The sequence below is a fragment of the Coregonus clupeaformis genome, chromosome 10, assembly GCF_020615455.1.
Source record: "Coregonus clupeaformis isolate EN_2021a chromosome 10, ASM2061545v1, whole genome shotgun sequence".
In the NCBI taxonomy this organism is placed as follows: domain Eukaryota; kingdom Metazoa; phylum Chordata; class Actinopteri; order Salmoniformes; family Salmonidae; genus Coregonus; species Coregonus clupeaformis.
This window is the reverse complement of record NC_059201.1, coordinates 18,145,680-18,171,897: the sequence shown is the minus strand read 5'-3', so window position 1 is coordinate 18,171,897 and position 26,218 is coordinate 18,145,680. Positions and strand designations below refer to the sequence as shown.

Here is a 26,218-nt window from a genome sequence, read left to right as displayed (position 1 = left end):
CTTGACCAGAAAATACTAACTTTACATTGTGCTTTCTAGAGGGCCTACCTAGTTTATTTTATCGACATACTTCAAAATAAGAGCTAGTTAGCCATTACTCCCCCAGGCGGTAATGCACCCTAAAGTTGGTTGCCAACCGCCATTTAAAATCCACAGAAGAAGAAGAAGAAGAAGAAGAAGAAGAAGAAGAAGAAGAAGAAGAAGAAGAAGAAGAAGAAGAAGAAGAAGAAGAAGAAGAAGAAGAAGAAGAAGAAGAAGAAGAAGAAGAAGAAGAAGAAGAAGAAGAACAAGAACAAGAAGAAGAACAAGAAGAAGACAAGAAGAAGAACAAGAAGAAGAAGAAGAACAAGAAGAAGAACATTACTGTACTCCCCTTTAAATCCTCCACTCACCACCTTTAAGGCGTCTGTCTGTCTGCTGTCTGGCGGGGGCTGTGTGTTGTATGTCTGCTCCGCTGTCAATACCACACTACTAACCCAAATATTAATGCAATGCAATGGGAAAATAGCGATCATGGCTAAGAAACGCATTTTGTTAACGCTTCTCGTCCTGGTTGGCTTATTCGGAATTTATGATGGTAAGTGTAATGGTTTTCTAGTTGTTTTTATTCTGCCTGTGTGTATTTACTTGCTCGGTTTGTGGCTGGAATTTACATTGCTTAGAAATAGCACAACATGGCGCACGGATTTGGTATCAAGCAAGTCGAGTTAGCTAATTGAACCTGATTGTTTACGGGTAATTGTAATGAAATAGAGAATAAAATATGTCTGCTCCGCTGTCAATACCACACCACTAACCCAAATATTAATGCAATGCAATGGGAGTATAGCGCTCATGTTTGACGTTATGTTTAAATATTATTTATAGCAAGCTAACTAGCTGCTTGAGAATAGCATAACGTTAGCTCTCTGGCCAGTTAGCAGCTAATTGTATGGATACTTGGATCGCCTTAGTAAACATGTCAGACTGAGCAAATTTTTTAGGATTTGGGAAGAACAGCCAAGGTTGTCTACCAAGGACCTTCCACCATTCTTTGATACCCATCACAAGAATCCAACAGCAGCGGTTTAACAAATTGCATTGAGTCATCTAATCAAAGTGTAATTAATACATTTAGCTGAATTCTCAAAAGCTAATATGGAAATATTGGTTTATTTATTTATCATAAACGACCAATATTCTATATCATAACATTTTAATGTGCTCACTCAGATTCCTTATAAAGTAAGGTATGAGTTTCTTATTCCCAAATGTGAGTTTATGGTTTTGTCATCATTTTCTGTGATTCTTTTTTTATTTTTTCGTATCTGCTTTTTAACAGTTTCTCTTGGTGTGTGAACTGTAAGCTCTGCACACAAGATAGCTAGTGTCGTGGTTTAAGTGCAGCTCTATACGCTTTTGCTGAGACTACAACATAATGGTTTAGCAAGCTGGAGTCTGAGGCTGACCTATTTAGCTTTCAAGAGCTGCTGTACATTGCGAAACGGGCTATTGTGTGTTTTTCTACCAATCAGCCTGAATTAGTTTATCATTACTGAATAAAATATTAATTTATGAAAAGCATAAATGAGCAAACAGAACTCCGCCTCAGTTCTCCCTCTCCCTGGTCTTTAGCGCTTTTCGTACTTGTAGAGATAAGAGGCTGCAAGGTCTATAAACACTCAGTCCTAGTCTCTCTTGATAAAGCCCTTGATCGTGCACTCATAATGTTTGAATAACATGGATGATATGGTTTGGCTCTACTGTGGTTGGGCGCTTGTGTCTTCAACGTTGTCATATCAAAACAGTGTAAACACAGATTGCATGTATACGGGCCTTTTTATTTTATTCTGGGCAGGGCAGGGCATGTATGGAGATTAAAAATGCCCAAACAATGGGGTAATGGAGATTTTCCAGTTTGTTATCTAATCTTCCGGAATGAATGGTGTTAAAAGCCTGGACTAAAATGTCACAGCTTCTCTTTGCAACTTATTGTGAAAGTTTAAGCCTATTTAAACTTTTTAGGCCTGTTTCTTTCTGTGGGCGGATTTGATTGCTCTTCTCAACTTTTGTCACTTAGCCTAATATACCCATTTAAACGTGTCATTTTCTATATGCTTTATCTGTTGAGTCTACAAAGTTTAGTAACTTTAGGAAGATCTAGTTTACCATTATGAGTTGAATAAACCCATTGTTGATGTGATCAATGACAGTCATATTTTTCTCTATGCCTTCTCTGGAAAAAATTTTAACTCTGTGGATGGTTATGCCCCATACACATCGTGATGTATTTCAGTACGCTATACGTCATCTTCACGCAATCTCGTTCCGCTGCTACTGGACAGAAAGCATAGGGTTTCACAACGCAAGACAAGATGGAGGAGAGCCTAGTCTCCCGTCAGAGATTGCATTTATTTGGGGAGATTGCAAAATATTACCTTTTCATTCAAGACAGGAGAAACATATTGTTTCAGGGGATAATAAAACGTTTAGTTACTTTTTCCTAGACTTGTTTATCTAACTTTCTAGCAAGTCCAGCTAGTTTACAGAGCAGCAAGCTAGCTACAGTAGCTAGCTAAAGAGCTGCAAGACTAGGTTGAAGATACTGTAGCTAGGGACCTCCACCTAATAATGATAATCAAAAACAAACGTAATTACATCACAAACTAAAACAGGAGGCAACAGCCAATATGTATTATTTAACATTAAATAGTACTCACTTATAGGAATAGATAGGCCTAATTGTTTACAAGTCACTAGTTCTCCCATAAAGTCATCGCCGAAAACCATATTTTCATCTTGTTCTGTGGTTTGGTAGCGTCTTGATCATTTCTGTCAACCCGTTAATGCATACAGTTTGACGCATACATTCGATAAATCCAATGTATGCACCACACAGAACGCACTGCAACTGCCTCTGCAATGCAATGCTGCAAGGCAAACGCAGTGTTCCAATGGAAACAAATGTACTTCTGGTGTACCAAAACGCAATGACACAGTCCGGTGTGCTTTGAACACACCGACTGCAGTCATTGCGCAAAATAGTATGCAGCATCATCTAGGTATGTGTGCAACACAAGTTCAACATTCACCTTCTGCCACCATTTCTGTCAACCCGTTTGTTCGAAGCCTTGAAAAGCCAGAAAATACAAACTTGACATTGTGCTTTCTAGAGGGCCTACCTAGTTTATTTTATCAAACGTAATGCTTTGAACACACCGACTGCGTCATTGCGCAAAATGGTATACAGCATCATCTAGATATGTGTGCAAGTTCAATGCTCACCTTCTGCTACCATTTCTGTCAACCCGTTTGTTCTCTGTGATACCACTCCGAAAATCGTTAAAAGAAAAATCACCTTCTAGCAGGAACAGCACCGTATAGTGGTCAGAACCTGGTAATATCAGGATGTAGGATTGGACATAAACCTAACAATGTCAATTACTAATTCCTCTGAACAAGGGGGAAAAAAACATCACCAAATTCACTAGGAATACATTACATAGGATGAAGAAACAATACTCCAAGCCGCAGCTCCATACTACTTATTTGTTGTTGGGATGGGATTGGTGTGGGGGATCCGTGGGTGGCTTTTGACCATTTATTTGGAATCCTCATGTGTTACTCATTAACCAGGTTTCCATCCAACATTGTTTTTGCCAGTATACATGTCATAGAAAAAAATTAATGACAGGCCTGATGGTAAACTTTCCAAATGTCGACAAAACAAAATACACTAGACAAGGTAAGATATTTTTATGCGAGAAATGTCTGTGGAAAAGCTTTTATGTGCAAATATTGATATAATAACCATCATATCGAAATAAACTTGGAGTCACGCGATGACATGTTGTGTGGACCTCTCGCTACAACTTGTTGGGAAAGCATGCAGTTTATCAGGCTACAGATGAAACTCTGGGCTACAGCGTATGTGCCTATACCAGAGTGGGCACACTCACAATATAACACAAAATGTTTTGTGAGAACCATCAGTTGAGTTGAAAATGCGATGGAAACCCATTTCACTTGTATTTATTATTTGGTACATGGGAATTTAACCGCAAAGGGTACCGCACTACGTCATCACGCAAAGCCTTTTATCCGCAACAAGTACATTTGATGGAAACACATCTCTGGTGGGAAAAAGCAGAGTTTAGAATATTCACATGAAAATCTGTCGCCAATTTGATTGAAACCTAGCTACTGTTAAAAATGCATTGGGTCCAAATCAGATGTTATGTACTATAGCCCCGCCGATCCATCACGAGTGGTCTGCCGACGTAATCGTCTGATGTGGTTTCAACAGGCTTCCCGTTGCGACGACCACGAAGATCCATCTGCTAGCACCGGCCCGATAGCACGCACAATCAACAGCCGCGCCACCTGCTTGCCTGTGCTGTAGCAGCCTACAAACTGCTCCCGGACTTACCTATTGCTGTTCACTGGACCTTATGATCACTCAGCTACACATCTGATGCCCGCTGGACTGTTCCTTTACACGGTACCCCATCCTGTTTAGCCTCAGCCCAAACTTTCGTCGCCATTACCAGTTGTTGTCTTAGCCCTCTCGAATAACACCTGTGATTGCGTTATGCCTCTCTCCCATGTCAATATGCCTAGCCTATTGCTGTTTGGGTTAGTTGTTATTGTACTATTTCACTGTAAAGCCCCCAGTCCCGCTCAACCTGCCTCAGATAGCTTCTTTGGCCCACCCCCCATACACGCGGAGACTGGCTCAATCGGTACCTCCAGTGATGCTACCTTTTTCATCGTTACCCAATGCTTAGGTGTACCTCCACTGTACTCATATCCTTCCATATCCTTGTCTGTACATAATGCCCTGAATCTATTCCACAACGCCCGGAAATCTGCCCCGTTTATTCTCTGTACCCAAAGCACTAGAAGACCAGTTCTTAAAGCCTTTAGTCGTATACTTATTATATTCCTCCTCTGGTGATGTAGAGGTTAACACAGGCCCTGTAGCCCCCAGTATCACTCCTACTCCCCAGGCGCTATCATTTGTTGACTTCTGTAACCGTAAAAGCCTTGGTTTCTTGCATGTTAACATCAGAAGCCTCCTCCCCAAGTTTGAGTTATTCACTGCGATAGCACACTCTGCCAACCCTGATGTTCTAGCAGTGTCTGAATCCTGGCTTAGGAAGGCCACCAAATATTCAGAAATGTCCATCCCGAACTACAATATTTTCCATCTAGATAGAATTGCCAAAGGGGGCAGAGTTGCAATCTACTGGAGAGATAGCCTGCAGGCTATCATACTATCCAGGTCTGTGCCCAAACAGTTTGAGCTTCTACTTCTAAAAATCCACCTTTCCAGAAATAAGTCACTCACTGTTGCCGCTTGCTACTGACCCCCCTCAGCCCCCAGTTGTGCCCTGGACACCATATGTGAATTGCTTGTCCCCCATCTTTTCTCAGAGTTCGTACTGCTTGGTGACCTAAACTGGGATATGCTTAACACCCTGGCCGTCCTACAATCTAAACTAGATGCCCTCAATCTCACACAAATTATCAAGGAACCTACCAGGTACAACCCTAAATCCGTAAACACGGGCACCCTCATAGATATCATCCTGACTAATTTACCCTCTAAATACACCTCCGCTGTATTCAACCAGGATCTCAGCGATCACTGCCTCATTGCCTGCGTCCGTAATGGGTCCGCGGTCAAACGACCACCCCTCATCACTGTCAAACGCTCCCTAAAACACTTTAGCGAGCAGGCCTTTCTAATTGACCTGGCCCGGGTATCCTGGATGGATATTGACCTCATTCCGTCAGTAGAGGATGCCTGGATGTTCTTCAAAAGTGCTTTCCTCTCCATCTTAAATAAACATGCCCCATTCAAAAAATTCAGAACTAAGAACAGATATAGCCCCTGGTTCACCCCAGACATGACTGCCCTTGACCAGCACAAAAACATCCTGTGGCGTACTGCATTAGCATCGAACAGCCCCCGCGATATGTAACTTTTCAGGGAAGTCAGGAACCAATATACACAATCAGTTAGGAAAGCAAAGGCTAGCTTTTTCAAACAGAAATTTGCATCCTGTAGCACTAACTCCAAAAAGATTTGGGACACTGTAAAGTCCATGGAGAATAAAAGCACCTCCTCCCAGCTACCCACTGCACTGAGGCTAGGAAACACTGTCACCACCGATAAATCTACAATAATCGAGAATTTCAATAAGCATTTTGCTACGGCTGGCCATGCTTTCCACCTGGCTACCCCTACCCCGGCCACCAGCTCTGCACCCTCCGCTGCAACTTGCCCATGCCCCCACCCCCTCGCAACCCCTATTACTAGCCTGTTCAACCTCTCATTCGTATCGTCTGAGATCCCCAGAGATTGGAAGGCTGCCGCGGTCATCCCCCTCTTCAAAGGGGGTGACACTCTAGATCCAAACTGTTACAGACCTACAGTGAGGGAAAAAAGTATTTGATCCCCTGCTGATTTTGTACGTTTGCCCACTGACCAAGACATAATCAGTCTATAATTTTAATGGTAGGTTTATTTGAACAGTGAGAGACAGAATAACAACAACAAAATCCAGAAGAACGCATGTCAAAAATGTTATAAATTGATTTGCATTTTAATGAGGGGAAATGAGTATTTGACCCCTCTGCAAAACATGACTTAGTACTTGGTGGCAAAACCCTTGTTGGCAATCACAGAGGTCAGGCGTTTCTTGTAGTTGGCCACCAGGTTTGCACACATCTCAGGAAGGATTTTGTCCCACTCCTCTTTGCAGATCTTCTCCAAGTCATTAAGGTTTCGAGCCTGAGGTTTGGCAACTCGAACCTTCAACTCCCTCCACAGATTTTCTATGGGATTAAGGTCTGGAGACTGGCTAGGCCACTCCAGGACCTTAATGTGCTTCTTCTTGAGCCACTCCTTTGTTGCCTTGGCCGTGTGTTTTGGGTCATTGTCATGCTGGAATACCCATCCACGACCCATTTTCAATGCCCTGGCTGAGGGAAGGAGGTTCTCACCCAAGATTTGACGGTACATGGCGCCGTCCATCATCCCTTTGATGCGGTGAAGTTGTCCTGTCCCCTTAGCAGAAAAACACCCCCAAAACATAACGTTTCCACCTCCCATGTTTGACGGTGGGAATGGTGTTCTTGGGGTCATAGGCAGCATTCCTCCTCCTCCAAACACGGCGAGTTGAGTTGATGCCAAAGAGCTCGATTTTGGTCTCATCTGACCACAACACTTACACCCAGTTCTCCTCTGAATCATTCAGATGTTCATTGGCAAACTTCAGATGGGCCTGTACATGTGCTTTCTTGAGCAGGGGGACCTTGCGGGCGCTGCAGGATTTCAGTCCTTCACAGCGTAGTGTGTTACCAATTGTTTTCTTGGTGAAATATGGTCCCAGCTGCCTGGAGATCATTGACAAGATCCTCCCGTGTAGTTCTAGGCTGATTCCTCAACGTTCTCATGATCATTGCAACTCCACGAGGTGAGATCATGCATGGAGCCCCAGGCCGAGGGAGATTGACAGTTCTTTTGTCTTTCTTCCATTTGCGAATAATCGCACCAACTGTTGTCACCTTCTCACCAAGCTGCTTGGCGATGGTCTTGTAGCCCATTCCAGCCTTGTGTAGGTCTACAATCTTGACCCTGACATCCTTGGAGAGCTCTTTGGTCTTGGCCATGGTGGAGAGTTTAGAATCTGATTGATTGCTTCTGTGGACAGGTGTCTTTTATACAGGTAACAAACTGAGATTAGGAGCACTCCCTTTAAGAGTGTGCTCCTAATCTCAGCTCGTTACCTGTATAAAAGACACCTGGGAGCCAGAAATCTTTCTGATTTGAGAGGGGGTCAAATACTTATTTCCCTCATTAAAATGCAAATCAATTTATAAAATTTTTGACATGTGTTTTTCTGGATATTTTTGTTGTTTTGTTGTTCTGTCTCTCACTGTTCAAATAAACCTACCATTAAAATTATAGACTGATAATTTCTTTGTCAGTAGGCAAACGTACAAAATCAGCAGGGGATCAAATACTTTTTGCCTCACTGTACATCCATCTTACCCTGCCTTTCGAAAGTATTTGAAAGCCAAGTTAACAAACAGATCACCAACCACTTCGAATCCCACCGTACCTTCTCCGCTATGCAATCTGGTTTCCAAGCTGGTCATGGGTGCACCTCAGCCATGCTCAAGGTCCTAAACGATATAATAACCGCGATTGATAAAAGACAGTACTTTGCAGCCGTCTTCATCGACCTGGCCAAGGCTTTTAACTCTTGTCAATCACTGCATTCTTATTGGCAGACTAAATAGCCTTGGTTTCTCAACTGACTGCCTCACCTGGTTTACCAACTACTTGTCAGATAGAGTTCAATGTGTCAAATCGGAGGGCCTGTTGTCTGGACCTCTGGCAGTCTCTATGGGGGTGTCACAGGGTTCAATTCTCGGGCTGACTCTATTCTCTGTGTATATCAATGATGTCGCTCTTGCTGCTGGTGACTCTCAGATCCACCTCTACGCAGACGACAACATTTTGTATACATCTGGCCCTTCATTGGACACTGTGTTAACAAACCTCCAAACGAGTTTCAATGCCATACAACACTCCTTCCGTGGCCTCCAACTGCTCTTAAACACTAGTAAAACTAAATGCATTCTCTTCAATCGAACGATGCTTGCACCCGTCCGCCCGACTAGAATCACTACTCTCGGCTGGTCTGACTTAGAATATGTGGACAACTACAAATACCTAGGTGTCTGGTTAGACCGTAAACTCTCCTTCCAGACTCACATTAAGCATCTCCAATCCAAAGTTAAATCTAGAATTAGCTTCCTGTTTCGCAACAAAGCCTCCTTCACTCATGCTGCTAAACATGCCCTCGTAAAACGGACTATCCTACCGATCCTTGACTTCGGCGATGTAATTTACAAAATAGCTTCCAACACTCTACTCAGCAAATTGGATGTAGTCTATCACAGTGCCATCCGTTTTGTCACCAAAGCCCCATATACTACCCACCATTGTGACCTGTATGCTCTCGTTGGCTGGCCCTCACTACATATTTGTCGCCAAACCCACTGGCTCCAGGTCATCTATAAATCACTTCTAGGCAAATCCCCGCCTTATCTTAGCTCATTGGTCCCCATAGCAACACCCACCCGTAGTATGCGCTCCAGCAGGTATATCTCACTGGTCATCCCCAAAGCCAACACCTCCTTTGGCCGCCATTCCTTCCAGTTCTCTGCTGCAAATGACTGGAACGAACTACAAAATGCTCTGAAGCTGGAGACACTTATCTCCCTCACTATCTTTAAGCATCAGTTGTTATTTATTTTGCTCATATGCACCCCAGTATCTCTATTTGCACATCTATCACTCCAGTGTTAATACTAAATTGTAATTATTTTGCACTATGGCCTTATTTGTATTTTATTTCATCTTTATTTAACCAAGTAAGCCAGTTGAGAACAAGTTCTCATTTACAACTGCGACCTGGCCAAGATAAAGCAAAGCAGTGCAATTAAAAACAACAACACAGAGTTACATAAGGGGTAAAACAAAACATAAAGTCAAAAATACCACAGAAAATATATATACAGTGTGTGCAAATGTAGCAAGTTATGGAGGTAAGGCAGTAAATAGGCCATAGTGCAAAATAATTACAATTAGTATTAACACTGGAATTATATATGTGCAAATAGAGATACTGGGGTGCAAATGAGCAAAATAAATAACAATATGGGGATGAGGTAGTTGAGTGGGCTAATTACAGATAGGCTGTGTACAGGTGCAGTGATCGGTAAGGTGCTCTGCCAACTGATGCTTAAAGTTAGTGAGGGAGATAAGAGTCTCCAGCTTCAGAGATTTTTGCAGTTCGTTCCAGTCATTGGCAGCAGAGAACTGGAAGGAATGGCGGCCAAAGGAGGTGTTGGCTTTGGGGATGACCAGTGAGATATACCTGCTGGAGCGCATACTACGGGTGGGTGTTGCTATGGTGACCAATGAGCGAAGATAAGGCGGGGATTTGCCTAGCAGTGATTTATAGATGGCCTGGAGCCAGTGGGTTTGGCGACGAATACGTAGTGAGGACCAGTCAACAAGAGCGTACAGGTCACAGTGGTGTGTAGTGTATGGGGCTTTGGAGACAAAACGGATGGCACTGTGATAGACTACATCCAATTTGCTGAGTAGAGTGTTGGAGGCTATTTTGTAAATGACATCGCCGAAGTCAAGGATCGGTAGGATAGTCAGTTTTACGAGGGCATGTTTGGCAGCATGAGTGAAGGAGGCTTTGTTGCGAAATAGGAAGCCGATTCTAGATTTAATTTATTGCCTTTCCTCCATAACTTACTACATTTGCACACACTGTATATAGATTTTCTATTTTCTATTGTGTTATTGACTGTACGTTTTTGTTTATTCCATATGTAACTCTGTTGTTGTTTTTATCGCACTGCTTTGCTTTATCTTGGCCAGGTCGCAGTTGTAAATGAGAACTTGTTCTCAACTGGCTTACCTGGTTAAATAAAATAAAAATGTATAGATCAAATTATATTTCAACAAAATAATGTTGCAGGAATTCTAATCTTATCTGTTTCTAACTACTGAAATGAATTCAGAACAATCTGAAATGGTGGGTGTCAATCTTGTGCTTTTTGAGGTGGAATGACCCTAATGAAAGTTCACAGAAGTAACAAGTAAAGGTAGACCTATCAATTAGTTATATTGTTTTTACTGATATCAATTGTGTTTATGAATTATTAAGTCATTTAAAACTCTGTAACAGAATTTCTGCAATTGAGTTGGCTACAATGGGAAATCATAGTAGTCTCAAACCATAGTTGGGTCACTTGCTACTGTCCTCCCCTCCACTGGCATACTGTTTTGTTCATTTCTCTCTCCAATTAATGTCACCTTTTCCGGCTGTTGCTGACACCTACCTACCCATGAGCCCCCTCTCTTTCCATTTACTGTAACCTGCATCCTCACCCACTGAGCACCAACCGACACCGGACTTTGAAAGTCCTGTACTGTAGGGTGGAGTAGTGTTCAGTACAGTACACAGAAGAGCACATTTGAGTTGAGTACACTATAATGTGCTGAACAATACTCTACTTTACTGCACTGTACTGAACTCTACTGTATTGTACTGAAGCTCCCCACCCATTCAGCCTGTCTTTTCAAACTCCCTGGTAGTTAGACATAGGAGAAAAAGTACTTTTCAGAATGACAGTTCAGGACCTTACATTTTTCTAGACGCACTGGTGCTCCTAAATTAAATTTCCAGGTCGCAAAGCAAGATATTTAGGTGCATATGTGAGTAAAATGGTCACACTGTAGAGCCCTGCATTCAGAGCCCTGCATTCATATCCATAATTATGAATTTCTGTGTATTACAGATCAGAGACCCATGATCCATTACTGCAATTCTGTTACCGGGTGTAAATCCACTTCACTTAGTGTAGTTCAATAACCAAAATATATATATTTTTCAAACTCAAGGTGTCATGTCATACAGATGTAGGATGCTAATTTGATCACTCTTTTGTTGCTGAGAATTTTCCTGCACAGCAAGAAATGCAAACTTGTAGTGTATTCAAGGTTTAAGAAGACTTCTTCTAAAGTTTATAATTACCACTTTAAAATGTCAGACTTTATTTATAACGAAAAATGTATTAACCCATACAAGAAAATGATATTAATTCTAATCCATGTAATAATTCACATTTCCTGTTCCTGCAGGATTATTTTCCGGCTATAGCAAACTGGCTCAAATTAAGAACTGTAGCTGACACCCCATTCTTTCTGCAGACATCTTTGAATCTTAATTCGGAGCAGATAGGCCTATTTAACAGTTTTTTTGGATAATGTGGTCGCAGAAAAAACTGAGGGAGATTTTACCAAGATTCTGTTACCAAACTTTGCATCTGCATAGTTCTTCCAGTAAATGTGTTTTTGTAAAATGTTCAGTGTAAATTGTTAAAAGTAGTCCTTATTTATAGAGTTGTGTTTTTTTAGTTTGCCATACATTTAAAGTTTTAAATTCTGAGTGTCAGCGCAATTCAGTTACAGTGGAATTGCCCTTAGGCTACATCACAATGTACAAAGCAATACAATGTGCACAGTTTGCCTCTTTTCTCCTTCTCTCCACCCTTTCTTTTCCCCACTCTCCCTCCCCCACTCCCTTCATACAGCCCTGTCACCAAACAATACCTGTACTGTGCTTGACTTCAGTAACACACCAAACCCCCACTTTTAACACAACCATGGCCCTCAAGTGTTCACTCTACCACACTATTTCTTCAACAGTCTTGACGCATCACAGCATTCTCTAAAAACGGAAGAAAAAACACATTGTTTGAAAACATTTCCTCTCACTCACTTTACTCCTACACCACCTCCTTTCTCCCAAGTAAGGCCTAGCCTGTCTGTGTATAAATTGTAAGTTGAATAGCCTATTTATTGTACAGTGGGGAAAAAAAGTATTTAGTCAGCCACCAATTGTGCAAGTTCTCCCACTTAAAAAGATGAGAGAGGCCTGTAATTTTCATCATAGGTACACGTCAACTATGACAGACAAAATGAGGAAAAAAAATCCAGAAAATCACATTGTAGGATTTTTAATGAATTTATTTGCAAATTATGGTGGAAAATAAGTATTTGGTCAATAACAAAAGTTTCTCAATACTTTGTTATATACCCTTTGTTGGCAATGACACAGGTCAAACGTTTTCTGTAAGTCTTCACAAGATTTTCACACACTGTTGCTGGTATTTTGGCCCATTCCTCCATGATGATCTCCGCTAGAGCAATGATGTTTTGGGGGTGTCGCTGGGCAACACAGACTTTCAACTCCCTCCAAAGATTTTCTATGGGGTTGAGATCTGGAGACTGGCTAGGCCACTCCAGGACCTTGAAATGCTTCTTACGAAGTCACTCCTTCGTTGCCCGGGCGTTGTGTTTGGGATCATTGTCATGCTGAAAGACCCAGCCACGTTTCATCTTCAATGCCCTTGCTGATGGAAGGAGGTATTCACTCAAAATCTCACGATACATGGCCCTATTCATTCTTTCCTTTACATGGATCAGTCGTCCTGGTCCCTTTGCAGAAAAACAGCCCCAAAGCATGATGTTTCCACCCCCATGCTTCACAGTAGGTATGGTGTTCTTTGGATGCAACTCAGCATTCTTTGTCCTTTAAACACGACGAGTTGAGTTTTTACCAAAAAGTAATATTTTGGTTTCATCTGACCATATGACATTCTCGCAATCCTCTTCTGGATCATCCAAATGCACTCTAGCAAACTTCAGACGGGCCTGGACATGTACTGGCTTAAGCAGGGGGACACGTCTGGCACTGCAGGATTTGAGGCCTGGCGGCGTAGTGTGTTACTGATGGTAGGCTTTGTTACTTTGGTCCCAGCTCTCTGCAGGTCATTCACTAGGTCCCCCCGTGTGGTTCTGGGATTTTTGCTCACCGTTCTTGTGATCATTTTGACCCCACGGGGTGAGATCTTGCGTGGAGCCCCAGATCGAGGGAGATTATCAGTGGTCTTGTATGTCTTCCATTTCCTAATAATTGCTCCCACAGTTGATTTCTTCAAACCAAGCTGCTTACCTATTGCAGATTCAGTCTTCCCAGCCTGGTGCAGGTCTACAATTTTGTTTCTGGTGTCCTTTGACAGCTCTTTGGTCTTGGCCATAGTGGAGTTTGGAGTGTGACTGTTTGAGGTTGTGGACTGGTGTCTTTTATACTGATAACAAGTTCAAACAGGTGTCATTAATACAGGTAATGAGTTTAGGACAGAGGAGCCTCTTAAAGAAGAAGTTACAGGTCTGTGAGAGCCAGAAATCTTGCTTGTTTGTAGGTGACCAAATACTTATTTTCCACCATCATTTGCAAATAAATTCATTAAAAATCCTACAATGTGATTTTCTGGATTTTTTTTCTCATTTTGTCTGTCATAGTTGACGTGTACCTATGATGAAAATTACAGGCCTCTCTCATCTTTTTAAGTGGGAGAACTTGCACAATTGGTGGCTGACTAAATAATTTTTTTCCCCACTGTATATGTTTTATTATAGTGCAAGTGAATAACCTTGCCACACATTCCGCACAGGGCCACTTGACGTGTGTTGTGGCGTCTGTGTGTAGTCAGATCTGTGCTCAGATCCGGTATCTTGACACAGATGCAGTTTTGGGGGTGTATTTGAAATATCATCATGGTCCTCCATTTGATCTAAAAGACTTGCATCTAGATTTATAGGAGCCATATTTCCTTTTTAAAGTGCTTTCTTAATCTTAATGGCAAATATACATGTTATGTGAAACTTTCATCAAAAATTATATAAATTCAATAACAACATACAATAACAATCTTCTTGAGTTCATGTGTGCATGTGTGCTGGATCATGGCATGTGTGTGTGCAAAAAAGGTCAGAGGTGTGACTGGATATCAAATGTCCAAAAGGTACCATGGCACTGTTCAGTATCGTAATCACCCCCATGGTAAAAGGATTTACATAGATTTGCCTTTCTTATGGGTCTATTTGAAGTCATATTTAGGCTAACTCATATTTTTGCTTTTTGAAATGTACAAATTGGGGTCGATTTTGAAATGCTCTCATGTATAAGTTAAAAATATACAGTACCAGTCAAAAGTTTGGACACACCTACTCATTCAAGAGTTTTTCTTTATTTTTACTATTTTCTACATTGTAGAATAATAGTGAAGACATCAAAACTATGAAATAACACATATGGAATCATGTAGTAACCAAAAAAGTGTTAAACAAATCAAAATATATTTTGTATTAAAGAAAAACCCTTATGAGTAGGTGTGTCAACTTTTGACTGGTAGTGTGTTTATATAGATATATGCTCACCCCTAATGCATCATCTAGTGATGCCCTTTTACAGTGTGTGTGTGGTCTGTATGAGTCAAGGCCACAGATATGTCATTAAGAAAGGGTTTTCCCCCTCTGACGTAAATTAGAATTGTCCCTGTACTCCCACAGCATAGTAGCTGAAACTGAAAGACCCCCTCAGATAAAAACGGGCAGATGTGTGTGTTAATATCTAAACCACACCAAATAACCCCCAAATAACTTCCCTCCACCACTCAAGCCCAGGGGAAGCTTTAAACCACAGCTGTTCCTTGTGCCAAGGTTGGGAGGTGAGAGGGTTCATTCCCTTTTGAAAAAAGAAAATATAAAAAATCCCTGACCTTTAATTTGGCATGTACGTGCCTGTTGATAAACAGCATCAGAGTAAGGAAGCTTAAAGGCAAACAGGTAATTGTGTGTGTTTGTGAAACAGTATGATTTGAGATGTTGTTTGAAGAAGAGCGGTTACAGTGAGTGTGACCAACTCACGTTCCCTAGGTTTGTGATACTTGGAAAGGGAGAGGGATTTAGACAGAGGATGAGAAGGGAGGAGCTGGACAACAAGGGAGCTGGACTAGGTAGTAAGATAAGAAAGCGTAGTTCATGGGATCTGGGAAACGGCCATGTAATTACATTGAGAGACATGCATTTGTAAAATGCTTGCAGCAATGTCTTTTACCACATGAGTCATTCAGTCATTTAAAGAGGTCTGTTTTTCCTTCTTATCTCATTTTCTATCAACTGCATTATCAACTTTTCCGTAGCCGCTCATTGATTTTCAATGTTTTCCCCTCTCAAATTGAGATGATGCATCCTGTCTGAACTCCAAGGACACCTGTGTTAGGGAGTCCTTGGAGTATCTGAGGCCAGTCTTCCATAGGTACTATAACCAGTGGGGCAAATCTAATCGGGGTGTCAGGTAGCCTAGAGCATTGGGCCAATAACGTTACAAGTTCGAATCCCCGAGCCAACAATATGAAAAGTCCACCGATGTGCCCTTGAAATAGGACAAATATAAACACTCACCAAATTATTATTATTATAATCAGATACAAGTTTGGGCCTCCTACCTATTAACTATCAGGTTTTACTGTCTGTTTGAAAATGGGAACTCTTTGAACAGATCTCGCTATGGCCTTTATTGATCAAAGTACAGCATGTTGACATGGAAACATATTTTGTTCCAGCATAGCCTACATGTTCTCACCGATCTGATTAGCATGTTTTCTAATACTAGAGTTTCTCAGGATTGTAGTCTTGCCTCAATGGTCAATCCAACATGTGAACGTAAATATGCCTCCAAACATTCTCACGGACTAAGTACCATGTGAGAAACACACTGCCTGCCTAAGATCACTGAACCTGTGTCTAGAAAGCCAACTAGCTATTGCTATAGAATCAGAAGACTGAGAGCACAGATACAATAACAGCAGCATATGCACCGTGCACAAGCATGCACACGCACACACACTTCCTTTGTATCGAACGGAGTGGGATAGTCGGAGGTAGGGGATGGGGTGAGTAGAGTGGTGTGTTTTTCTGCCTGGTGGCGTCTGAGTGTCTTAATGGGTTATTCCCTGTCTGGGTGCTGCCTGCCTCGCGCGGCGCTCTTTCCGCCCTCCTCGTCTAGAGTAACACCTCCAACCTCAACCCCAGTTTACAGGATGTCTGCAAGTAATAATCCCCTTTCACTTTTTAGCTACTTTACTTTAGCTCTCTCTGTTTTTGAAGCCTTATATTTACAGGGTTCTGGTTACACTTTTAATTAGGCTTCTAGCAACATTTAAGCCTGTTTATCAATATATTTGCAAAAGGACTAACCTTCTGGAAGAATTCTGTGTTTTACATTGTGAAACCAAAAAGCTCATGCTTCCTTCCTTCCTGGGAATGTTTGGGAAATACAAATGCAACAGAGGGTCTGGTGTTTACATTGAGGTCATTTTATAGACTACGATGGAAGAAAACAAATATCGGCATTTCACATCGTGTCACTGTCTAGACTGGGTTAATGACAGTCACAGCTGCTCACACAAGTCAACCCCCTCCTCTGTACAAACCACTACTACAACCCCCTCCCCTTCGCCCCAAAACCCACCAACGTTCTCTACCCCCCCAAAAAAAAAGCCATCGCCGCCGGGGTTTAAAACACATTGAACGCCCCTTCTCTGCCTTTACTTTTATTTAATTTTTTCCTCCCCCTTGCCATCTAGTTTTCAGGACTAGGCTGCCTGCGGCTAATCCCAAACCTCCAGTACAGACAACAAACTCCTAAAAACTTTAGGGGTTCCCCCTTTCGTCTTATCCCCGCTCCCTGTACTCAGGAAGCTGACCTGGAGGATGGCTTAACCCAACAACTACATTCTTGGTTCACTCCCCTACCCCCACTGATCTCAGCTCAGTCTGGGTTGGTCAAATTCCCTGTAATCGCCACACAAAGGGCCAGTGTGATGTTGATTAAGGATTATGAAATTGTATGGGCAAAGTCCACTTTTGACTATAGTAACACTGTCAGTAGAGCACCACTATTTAAAAGCAAGCTGTCTGCACTAAACAGAGAGACCTTTTGTCTTTGAACCGCACTTCCCTCATGTATGTCTACCATTCTAGAGGCTGTATGTTGAGAGTATCACATTACCCAGATGTCTTTGAACTTTCTTGTGATGTCTGCATGTGCAATAACTTGTAAAATTGCTTCTCATTCAAAGTGTGTGTGTGTGTGTGCGTCCTTTCTGTGATCTGGTTCACCCAAAGAGACCTCACTGCATGCTGTGCTGACCTTGCTGTCTGACAGACCTGTGAAAATCTCTCAAGCCCCCCACACAGATGTCTACATTTACATTTACATTTACGTCATTTAGCAGACGCTCTTATCCAGAGCGACTTACAAATTGGTGCATTCACCCTATAGCCAGTGCACCACTTTACTTTTTTTTTTAGGGGGGGTTAGAAGGATGACTTTATCCTATCCCAGGTATTCCTTAAAGAGATGGGGTTTCAAATGTCTCCGGAAGGTGGTGAGTGACTCCGCTGTCCTGGCGTCGTGAGGGAGCTTGTTCCACCATTGGGGTGCCAGAGCAGCGAACAGTTTTGACTGGGCTGAGCGGGAACTATGCTTCCGCAGAGGAAGGGGAGCCAGCAGGCCAGAGGTGGATGAACGCAATGCCCTCGTTTGGGTGTAGGGACTGATCAGAGCCTGAAGGTACGGAGGTGCCGTTCCCCTCACAGCTCCATAGGCAAGCACCATGGACTTGTAACAGATGCGAGCTTCAACTGGAAGCCAGTGGAGTGTGCGGAGGAGCGGGGTGACGTGAGAGAACTTGGGAAGGTTGAACACCAGACGGGCTGCGGCATTCTGGATGAGTTGTAGGGGGTTTAATGGCACAGGCAGGGAGCCCGGCCAACAGCGAGTTGCAGTAATCCAGACGGGAGATGACAAGTGCCTGGATTAGGACCTGTGCCGCTTCCTGTGTAAGGCAGGGTCGTACTCTCCGAATGTTGTAGAGCATGAACCTGCAGGATCGGGTCACCGCCTTGATGTTAGCGGAGAACGACAGGGTGTTGTCCAGGGTCACGCCAAGGCTCTTCGCACTCTGGGAGGAGGACACAACGGAGTTGTCAACCGTGATGGCGAGATCATGGAACGGGCAGTCCTTCCCCGGGAGGAAGAGCAGCTCCGTCTTGCCAAGGTTCAGCTTGAGGTGGTGATCCGTCATCCATACTGATATGTCTGCCAGACATGCAGAGATGCGATTCGCCACCTGGTTATCAGAAGGGGGAAAGGAGAAGATTAGTTGTGTATCGTCAGCGTAGCAATGATAGGAGAGGCCATGTGAGGATATGACAGAGCCAAGTGACTTGGTGTATAGAGAGAACAGGAGAGGGCCTAGAACTGAGCCCTGGGGGACACCAGTGGTGAGAGCACGTGGTGCGGAGACAGCTTCTCGCCACGCCACTTGGTAGGAGCGACCGATCAGGTAGGACGCAATCCAAGAGTGAGCCGCGCCGGAGATGCCCAGCTCGGAGAGGGTGGAGAGGAGGATCTGATGGTTCACAGTATCAAAGGCAGCAGACAGGTCTAGAAGGACAAGAGCAGAGGAGAGAGAGTTAGCTTTAGCAGTGCGGAGAGCCTCCGTGACACAGAGAAGAGCAGTCTCAGTTGAATGACCAGTCCTGAAACCTGACTGGTTTGGATCAAGAAGGTAATTCTGAGAGAGATAGCAAGAGAGTTGGCTAAAGACGGCACGCTCAATAGTTTTGGAAAGAAAAGAAAGAAGGGATACTGGTCTGTAGTTGTTGACATCAGAGGGATCAAGTGTTGGTTTTTTGAGAAGGGGTGCAACTCTCGCTCTCTTGAAGACGGAAGGGACATAGCCAGCGGTCAAGGATGAGTTGATCAGCGAGGTGAGGTAGGCGAGAATGTGGCAAAAGAGCTTCCTAGGGTTAGAGGCAGATGCTTGGAATTTAGAGTGGTAGAAAGTGGCCTTAGCAGCAGAAACAGATGAAGAAAATGTAGAGAGGAGGGAGTGAAAAGATGCCAGGTCCGCAGGGAGTCTAGTTTTCTTCCATTTCCGCTCCCTGCCCATGTCTACTGAACTGGGTTGATATTGTGTGATTTTTATCCAAAAACCTGTTTCAGGCTAGGAGCTCAGGTGAAAGAGTTACGTGAGGTGCAGGTTATTAACTGTTTATGGCATTGAAGGAAAGTCAGTCACAAAAGTAGGCTAGAAAAGTGTAACTTACCTAAATGTTAACTTTTCGATAAGTTCTGCTGATCACTCAAATCTTTCTCTTTTCTCCTTAGCTAGCTAAAATAAATGAAGGCTCTGTCCTGTTTAGAAACAGAACTAGGCTACGTTAGCTTGAACTAGCTACTTGCTTTAGCGTTGGCTGGCTAGCTAGCTATGAAACTTGTGGACAAGAGGCTAATTAGGAGGAGAGGAATATTATGAAATGTTTGAGAGGAACCTTCAAACAATTTAAAGAAAAAAATGCCATTAAAGCTATCTCCATTTTAAAGTAATACATTTTCTTATTCTTTTGATGTTTGGAAAAAATGTAAAGCTAATATTTGTTATTTACCGCCACCAGCAGTGCTGGAGTCTTGAACCAAATCGTGCGCGTCACCAGATGGCAGTGATATAGTTTAAAGCCATCTACAAACTAGGCAAACCAATTTAAAGAAAAAGACAAGTTAGGAATCCCCGCCTAGTTGACTACTTTAAAATGGTGGAAGCCCTCAATGTCCAAGCAAAAACGGGTTATTTTCAAGTAGAGATCTCAATCCATCTCTGGAATGGCTACAATTGTTTCCCTGCCCGCCGCCGAACGTGTCTTTTGAAATGGCCTGCTTTGGCGAGCAGTTTGATTACCGTTGATACTCTATTTCTGGGATGAACCACCTCTGTAGGGTAGGGGTGTTGTTGCACTGTCTTGTACTCTTGTGATTTTAAAAACACCATTAGCAAATAGGGTCAATTTAGTGACAGTCTGGGATAAAAACATGTTTGTCCCCATCTGGAATGGTTTCAAACAACACATCTCTCTGCGTGTGCTTAGTTTTGTGAAATGCTGCCATTTGGGGCATGATAAATAACATTTCTGAGAGGTATAGTTCAAAAGATTATTAAAGGTTCATCAAACTAAAGGGTTGCTTTCCTCTTCAACAACTAAAGACTTGTACAATGCACACAATGTCAACTTAGTCCTAGTCCCTGTGACCCAAAATACTCAATATGTTGAATCACTCTCTGGTACCTTCTCTATCCTGCTTTATCAAAAGATACAGTTCTCTTAAAATGTCGGGCTATTTTCTAATAAACTCACTGGCTATTATTTCGAAGTGTCCTTAGAAATGCAATGTGTTCTCCAAAAGAAAAGCTGAAAGAGTTTGGGTATTCTCTGGGAAATGGTGTTCATTTGGAGGAAGATTTTAATAAACACACCGTAAATCTGTTTTTCTTTAGTCCTATGCTTTAGCTTACAGGTGTATACTGGTGCCAGTATAAAAGAAATAGAGCCCGTACACTCATAAGCTCCACCATGTTCTATGAGAATAATAGAACATGGTGGAGCTTATGAGTGTACGGGCTCTATTTATTTTATACTGACTTTTTTTCGGCCCTGCACCCCACTAAAGGATGTGCGTTTGATCACGGTTGACTAAATTGGTGCCAGGGAAATGTAATGGTCAAAGGGCCCCTGTGTGGTACTGCTGCTGTCTTTGAGCGCCCTCTGCTGTATATAAACTTGCATCTCATACAGTGGAGGAGTGAAATTGTCTTGAAATGGTTTTTATGTGGCAGTGCCGGACACAACTTCTTATACAATTACAGCTTTGAGCGTGTTTTGAGCTTTACCCAAACCGTTATTCAAAAATATTGAAATAATAATATATATATCTCTCTCTCTCTCTGTACAGCTTTGTGGTGTAACTGCACCACAGCCCAGTGTGAAAAAACTGGCTCCCAGTGTGAGACAGACGGGGCCTGCATGGCCTCCACGTCCTTCATCGACGGCCAGGAGCAGCACATCCGTATCTGCATCACCCGGGACAAGCTGGTGCCCCCGGGCCAACCCTTCTACTGTCTGAGCGCTGAGGGCCTCCTCAACACACACTGCTGCTACACTAACTACTGCAACAGCCTCGACCTCAAAGTGCCCTCTGGTGAGCCACACTCTCTCTCTCTCGCTCTGGCTCGACACTGATCATGGAATATAAGCTGTTCACCACCACACACAAGCGCATGTCCCAGGCTGCTTATACACACCCCCACGTTACGACCCACAGGGCTAGGATGTCTGCTACAATAGAGGACAAGGGTCTCAAACACAGTTCAGTGAGTTGTGTTACGTTTACTGATTAAATGTGAAATATGTATTTACTCTTATTCTTTCTCTTCCCTCTCTCAGTGACGTCGCGGCCGGGCCTGGGGGGCGGCTTTGGCCCTGATGGGAAATGGGGTCTAGTGGAGCTGGTGGCAGTGATCGCAGGGCCCGTCTTCCTGCTGTGTGTGCTGCTAATCATGGGTGTGTTCCTGTTCCAGTACCACCAGAGGGCCTACAGCCACAGGCAGAGGCTGGAGGTGGAGGACCCCTCCTGTGACCACCTCTACATGGCCAAGGACAAGACCCTGCAGGATCTCATCTATGACATGTCCACCTCTGGATCAGGCTCCGGTCAGTACAGCAAAGCTAGGGCTCTGATCTATTCAAGCAGTCATAAAACAGGAAAAAATGTAATTAGTGACTGTAGCTTTAATGATGTCTTCCATAGAAGAAAACAAACTCCATAGGGGGAAATGTGGTTGATATTCTGCGGTTGATATAAGGCATGTGTCACAATGTGATTGTCTGACTATATATTCCTCTTTCTTTTTGCCTTGTCTCTGTGTCCCGTATGCCTCTGTCCTCTCCGTCCTCTGTCTCTGTGCAGGCCTCCCTCTGTTTGTCCAGCGGACAGTGGCCAGGACCATCGTGCTGCAGGAGATTATAGGGAAAGGGCGTTTCGGTGAGGTGTGGCGGGGCCGCTGGAGAGGAGGAGACGTGGCGGTGAAGATCTTCTCGTCCAGAGAGGAGCGCTCCTGGTTCCGCGAGGCCGAGATCTACCAGACCATCATGCTGCGTCACGAAAACATCCTGGGATTCATCGCCGCCGACAACAAAGGTAACAAAACACTGGCCCTCGTCCTATGACATCACAACAAATATTCCCCTTCAGGTCAGTTTTTCAGGTCAGGTCTGAAAAATTGGTCTCTGAACTTATCGTCCATCTCTCTTTCTGTCATAGATAATGGCACATGGACCCAGCTGTGGCTGGTGTCAGACTACCACGAGTACGGCTCTTTGTTTGACTACCTGAACCGCTACTCCATCACCATTGAGGGAATGATCAAACTGTCACTGTCCGCTGCCAGCGGCCTGGCACACCTGCACATGGAGATCCTGGGCACACAGGGTGAGTGTGTGCCTCTGTAAATGTAGGCCATGTTTCCTAGGCGTTAGGAAACTCCAGCTCTCCCATTCAGCCTGGTGGCAGTCTGGGTTATGGATCTGCCCAGTATGAGTTACAAAGCAGCCCCTCTAAACTAAAGCATCTCTGAGTGCACTGACTCAGAGCAACCCAGACCAACAGAGATTTTCCATGACAGGTCATTCAGGAAGAACATTTACATTTTTGTCGACTGTAGCATACAATGGTAAACTGCAGATATCCATGATTAATGTTTGATTTAAATGAATTGGACAACATAAAACACAAGTTTCACACAAACATGTTAATGATCAGTTACATTAGTTCCATTGATTGCCAGGAATGCAGTAATTGTCAGGTAGGCTAACTCTCTTGGCCCTACTCTAGGTAAGCCTGGTATTGCCCACCGGGACCTCAAGTCTAAGAACATCCTGGTGAAGAAAAACAGTACCTGTGCCATCGCTGACTTGGGGCTGGCCGTGCGCCACGAGTCCACCACCGACACCATAGACATCGCCCCCAACCAGAGAGTGGGCACAAAGAGGTACAAACACACACATATCCTCAACCTTAAGAAGTACTTGATTTCTCAACTTCACCCACAGACCTTACAACCCTCATGCCATCCCAGCTTTATAAAAACACATTTCTCTCTTTCAGGTACATGGCCCCTGAGGTTCTGGATGAGAGTATCAACATGAGGCACTTTGATTCGTTTAAGTGTGCAGACATCTACGCTCTGGGGCTGGTTTACTGGGAGATTGCACGCCGCTGCAACGCTGGAGGTCAGACAGGCTCCCCCTCAGCACATTCTGTCTGGTCCCAAATGGCACCCTATTCCCTATATAGTGAACTACTTTTGACCAGGGCCCTATAGTAATGCACTATATAAGGAGAAGGGTGTCATTTGGGAAGCATCTCTATCTCACTGTACTTAAAAGTTTAATTCACCATTGATTAGAAAGATATTGGACCTTACCTGACCTTTGACCCTAGGTATCCACGAGGAGTACCAGCTACCGTACTTTGACCTGGTGCCCTCTGACCCCTCCATAGAGGAGATGAGGAAGCTGGTGTGTGACCAGAAGCTACGGCCCAACGTGCCCAACTGGTGGCAGAGCTACGAGGTAGGGACATGTAGATATGCATGCTCATTTTAAGGTCAATCAAACAATCCTATTATGATAACACAGCAGTCACTCACTAATATGAAAGTGCCACTGGTTTTTTATAAGTATTAAATTATATGCTTGTGTATTTTAAATGAAGTATGTTCATTTGGCGGGCTTGTTCTCTTGGGATGCATTGGTGGTTTTGATAAGCTTGTTTATCCCTGTGCATATCTGCACCATATTTGCATGTATGACTTCCTCTAACCTAATTTTCCTCATGTTCGCTCAACCATTGGTCCAGTTTTCCTGACCAGAGCTTTAGATAGATAAAGTAGTTATCTTCCTCTTTTGTCTCTCCCTCCCCGTCCCCCAAGACCCTGCGTGTGATGGGGAAGATCATGAGGGAGTGTTGGTATGCCAACGGAGCCGCCCGCCTTACTGCCCTGCGCATCAAGAAGACCCTGTCCCAGTTGAGCGTCCAGGAGGATATCAAAGTCTGAGAGGGCCCTATCTGAAAGACCAGAGGAGAGCACTGGGGACCCTGTCCTGCGCTAAAGAATACTGAGAGAGAAAGATAGGGGGACAGGGTCTTTTCAAAGAACGCACAAGCTAGAGAAAGAAAATAAGAATGCAATGACGAAAGCAAAATGTTAAAAGAAAAACATTACATGAAAACTCTCCTGCCAGTTTTTTTTAAAGCCACCACCGCCTGAGTTGTGACAAGCCCTACCTCGCCTATTCAGCCAAAACTACTGACAACCCCTGTCATTCCCTTGCCCCAACATATCCCACCATTCTGACCCACAAACCTGTCCCTGCAGCCTCCCTTCTCCGTTATATTCCTACTAAAATGGCTGCCGACTGCAATTACTGATACTACTTCTACTACCGATAATGCCCATGTTAATCTCAATGGCAGGATTTACACTGAGTGTACAAAACATTAAGAACACCTTCCTAATATTGGGGTGGAACCTCCCCCCCTTGCCCTCAGAACAGCCTCAATTAATCTTGACACACACAAACCGGTGCGGCTGGCACCTACTACCATACCCCGTTCAAAGGCACTTCAATCTTTTATCTTGCCCATTCACCCTTTGAATGGCACACATACATGTCTCATGGCTTAAAACTCCTTCTTTAACCTGTCTCCTCCCCTTCATCTACACTAATTGAAGTGAATTTAACAGGTGACATCAATAAGGGATCATACCTTTCACCTGGATTCACCTGGTCAGTCTATGTCATGGAAAGACAATGTTTTGTACACGCAGTGTATACTGTATACAACTGTAGTTAGGAAGAGGATGTGTGTAATTTAATTTTATACAATATTTTTTATTCGATTCACAAGTACCTTTCCCCAAAGACTGTGAAAAGACACTAATGGTTTTACCCTATACATTATTATTATTATTATTATTATTGTTATTTGTTTGTCTTTATACTGTATCAATGCCATGTTGAATCGCTGTTGGCAGATGTCTGACTGTTTTCAATTATGATTTCTTTGTCAGGGAGTGTATATAGGGGGAAGATAAGGTCCGTCTTTGAAAACTGTATACTGATCTCTCCGTTGTCCATACACACTGAGAAATTAATTTTAAAATCCATGAAGACCAAGTCTTCCTCATTAATGGGGACATGTTATGTATGATTTATGGTAGCAGTGGTCTGTGAGTCACAGAGATCAGCTTACTGGTACATAGGTTTACAGCAACTATGTTTCCCATTACAACAACCACTGTTGTGTTTTGTAACTCCTATTGCCTACTTAGAGGCAGGAATGGTCCATACAAACACCTGGCTCTATGGTATTTAATGACGATGGACTGTATAGCCATTTCGCGCGCACACACACTCTCTAATGGTGGGTTGCTGTTATGAATTCGATTTTCTTTCCTCACAATACTTCCATGTATGTTTCCCCTCAGGTTATATTCTCCCTGGCCAAGCATAACCACAATAACCGTTTAAGGTGAGACTGTGTATATATTACCCTTTTTGATTTGAGTTTCCATTGATATTTGAATAATGTTTTAGAACATTTGACAACAGTTTAACGCTGTTAACTGTTCTTGGATGGGAGACAATGGGTGGGGCTTATTGGTGCTGTCAATCATCCACTGATAAACCAATGTAATATCTCCAAAGCAACACTACTGTACACTGTCATTGAAAGTGCATACTGAGTCCCTCCTATTTGATGTCTCACATTACTATAGAACAGTATTTAATTTTGAGTCAATATTCCTCTCCATATTCTTCAAT

The 26,218-nt window shown here is 43.2% G+C and overlaps 1 protein-coding gene across 1 annotated transcript; it reads left to right on the top strand.

The window, feature by feature from the left end:
- The first annotated feature begins 318 nt into the window (after positions 1 to 318).
- On the top strand, positions 319 to 24,943 carry LOC121575257 (activin receptor type-1B). The gene is made up of 9 exons (XM_041888225.2): positions 319 to 577; positions 21,285 to 21,530; positions 21,776 to 22,042; positions 22,299 to 22,529; positions 22,653 to 22,820; positions 23,223 to 23,379; positions 23,496 to 23,620; positions 23,832 to 23,962; positions 24,322 to 24,943. The coding sequence occupies exons 1-9, from the start codon at positions 487 to 489 to the stop codon at positions 24,445 to 24,447; spliced, it is 1,542 nt and encodes a 513-aa protein (XP_041744159.1). The 5' UTR covers positions 319 to 486; the 3' UTR covers positions 24,448 to 24,943.
- The last annotated feature ends 1,275 nt before the right edge of the window (positions 24,944 to 26,218 follow it).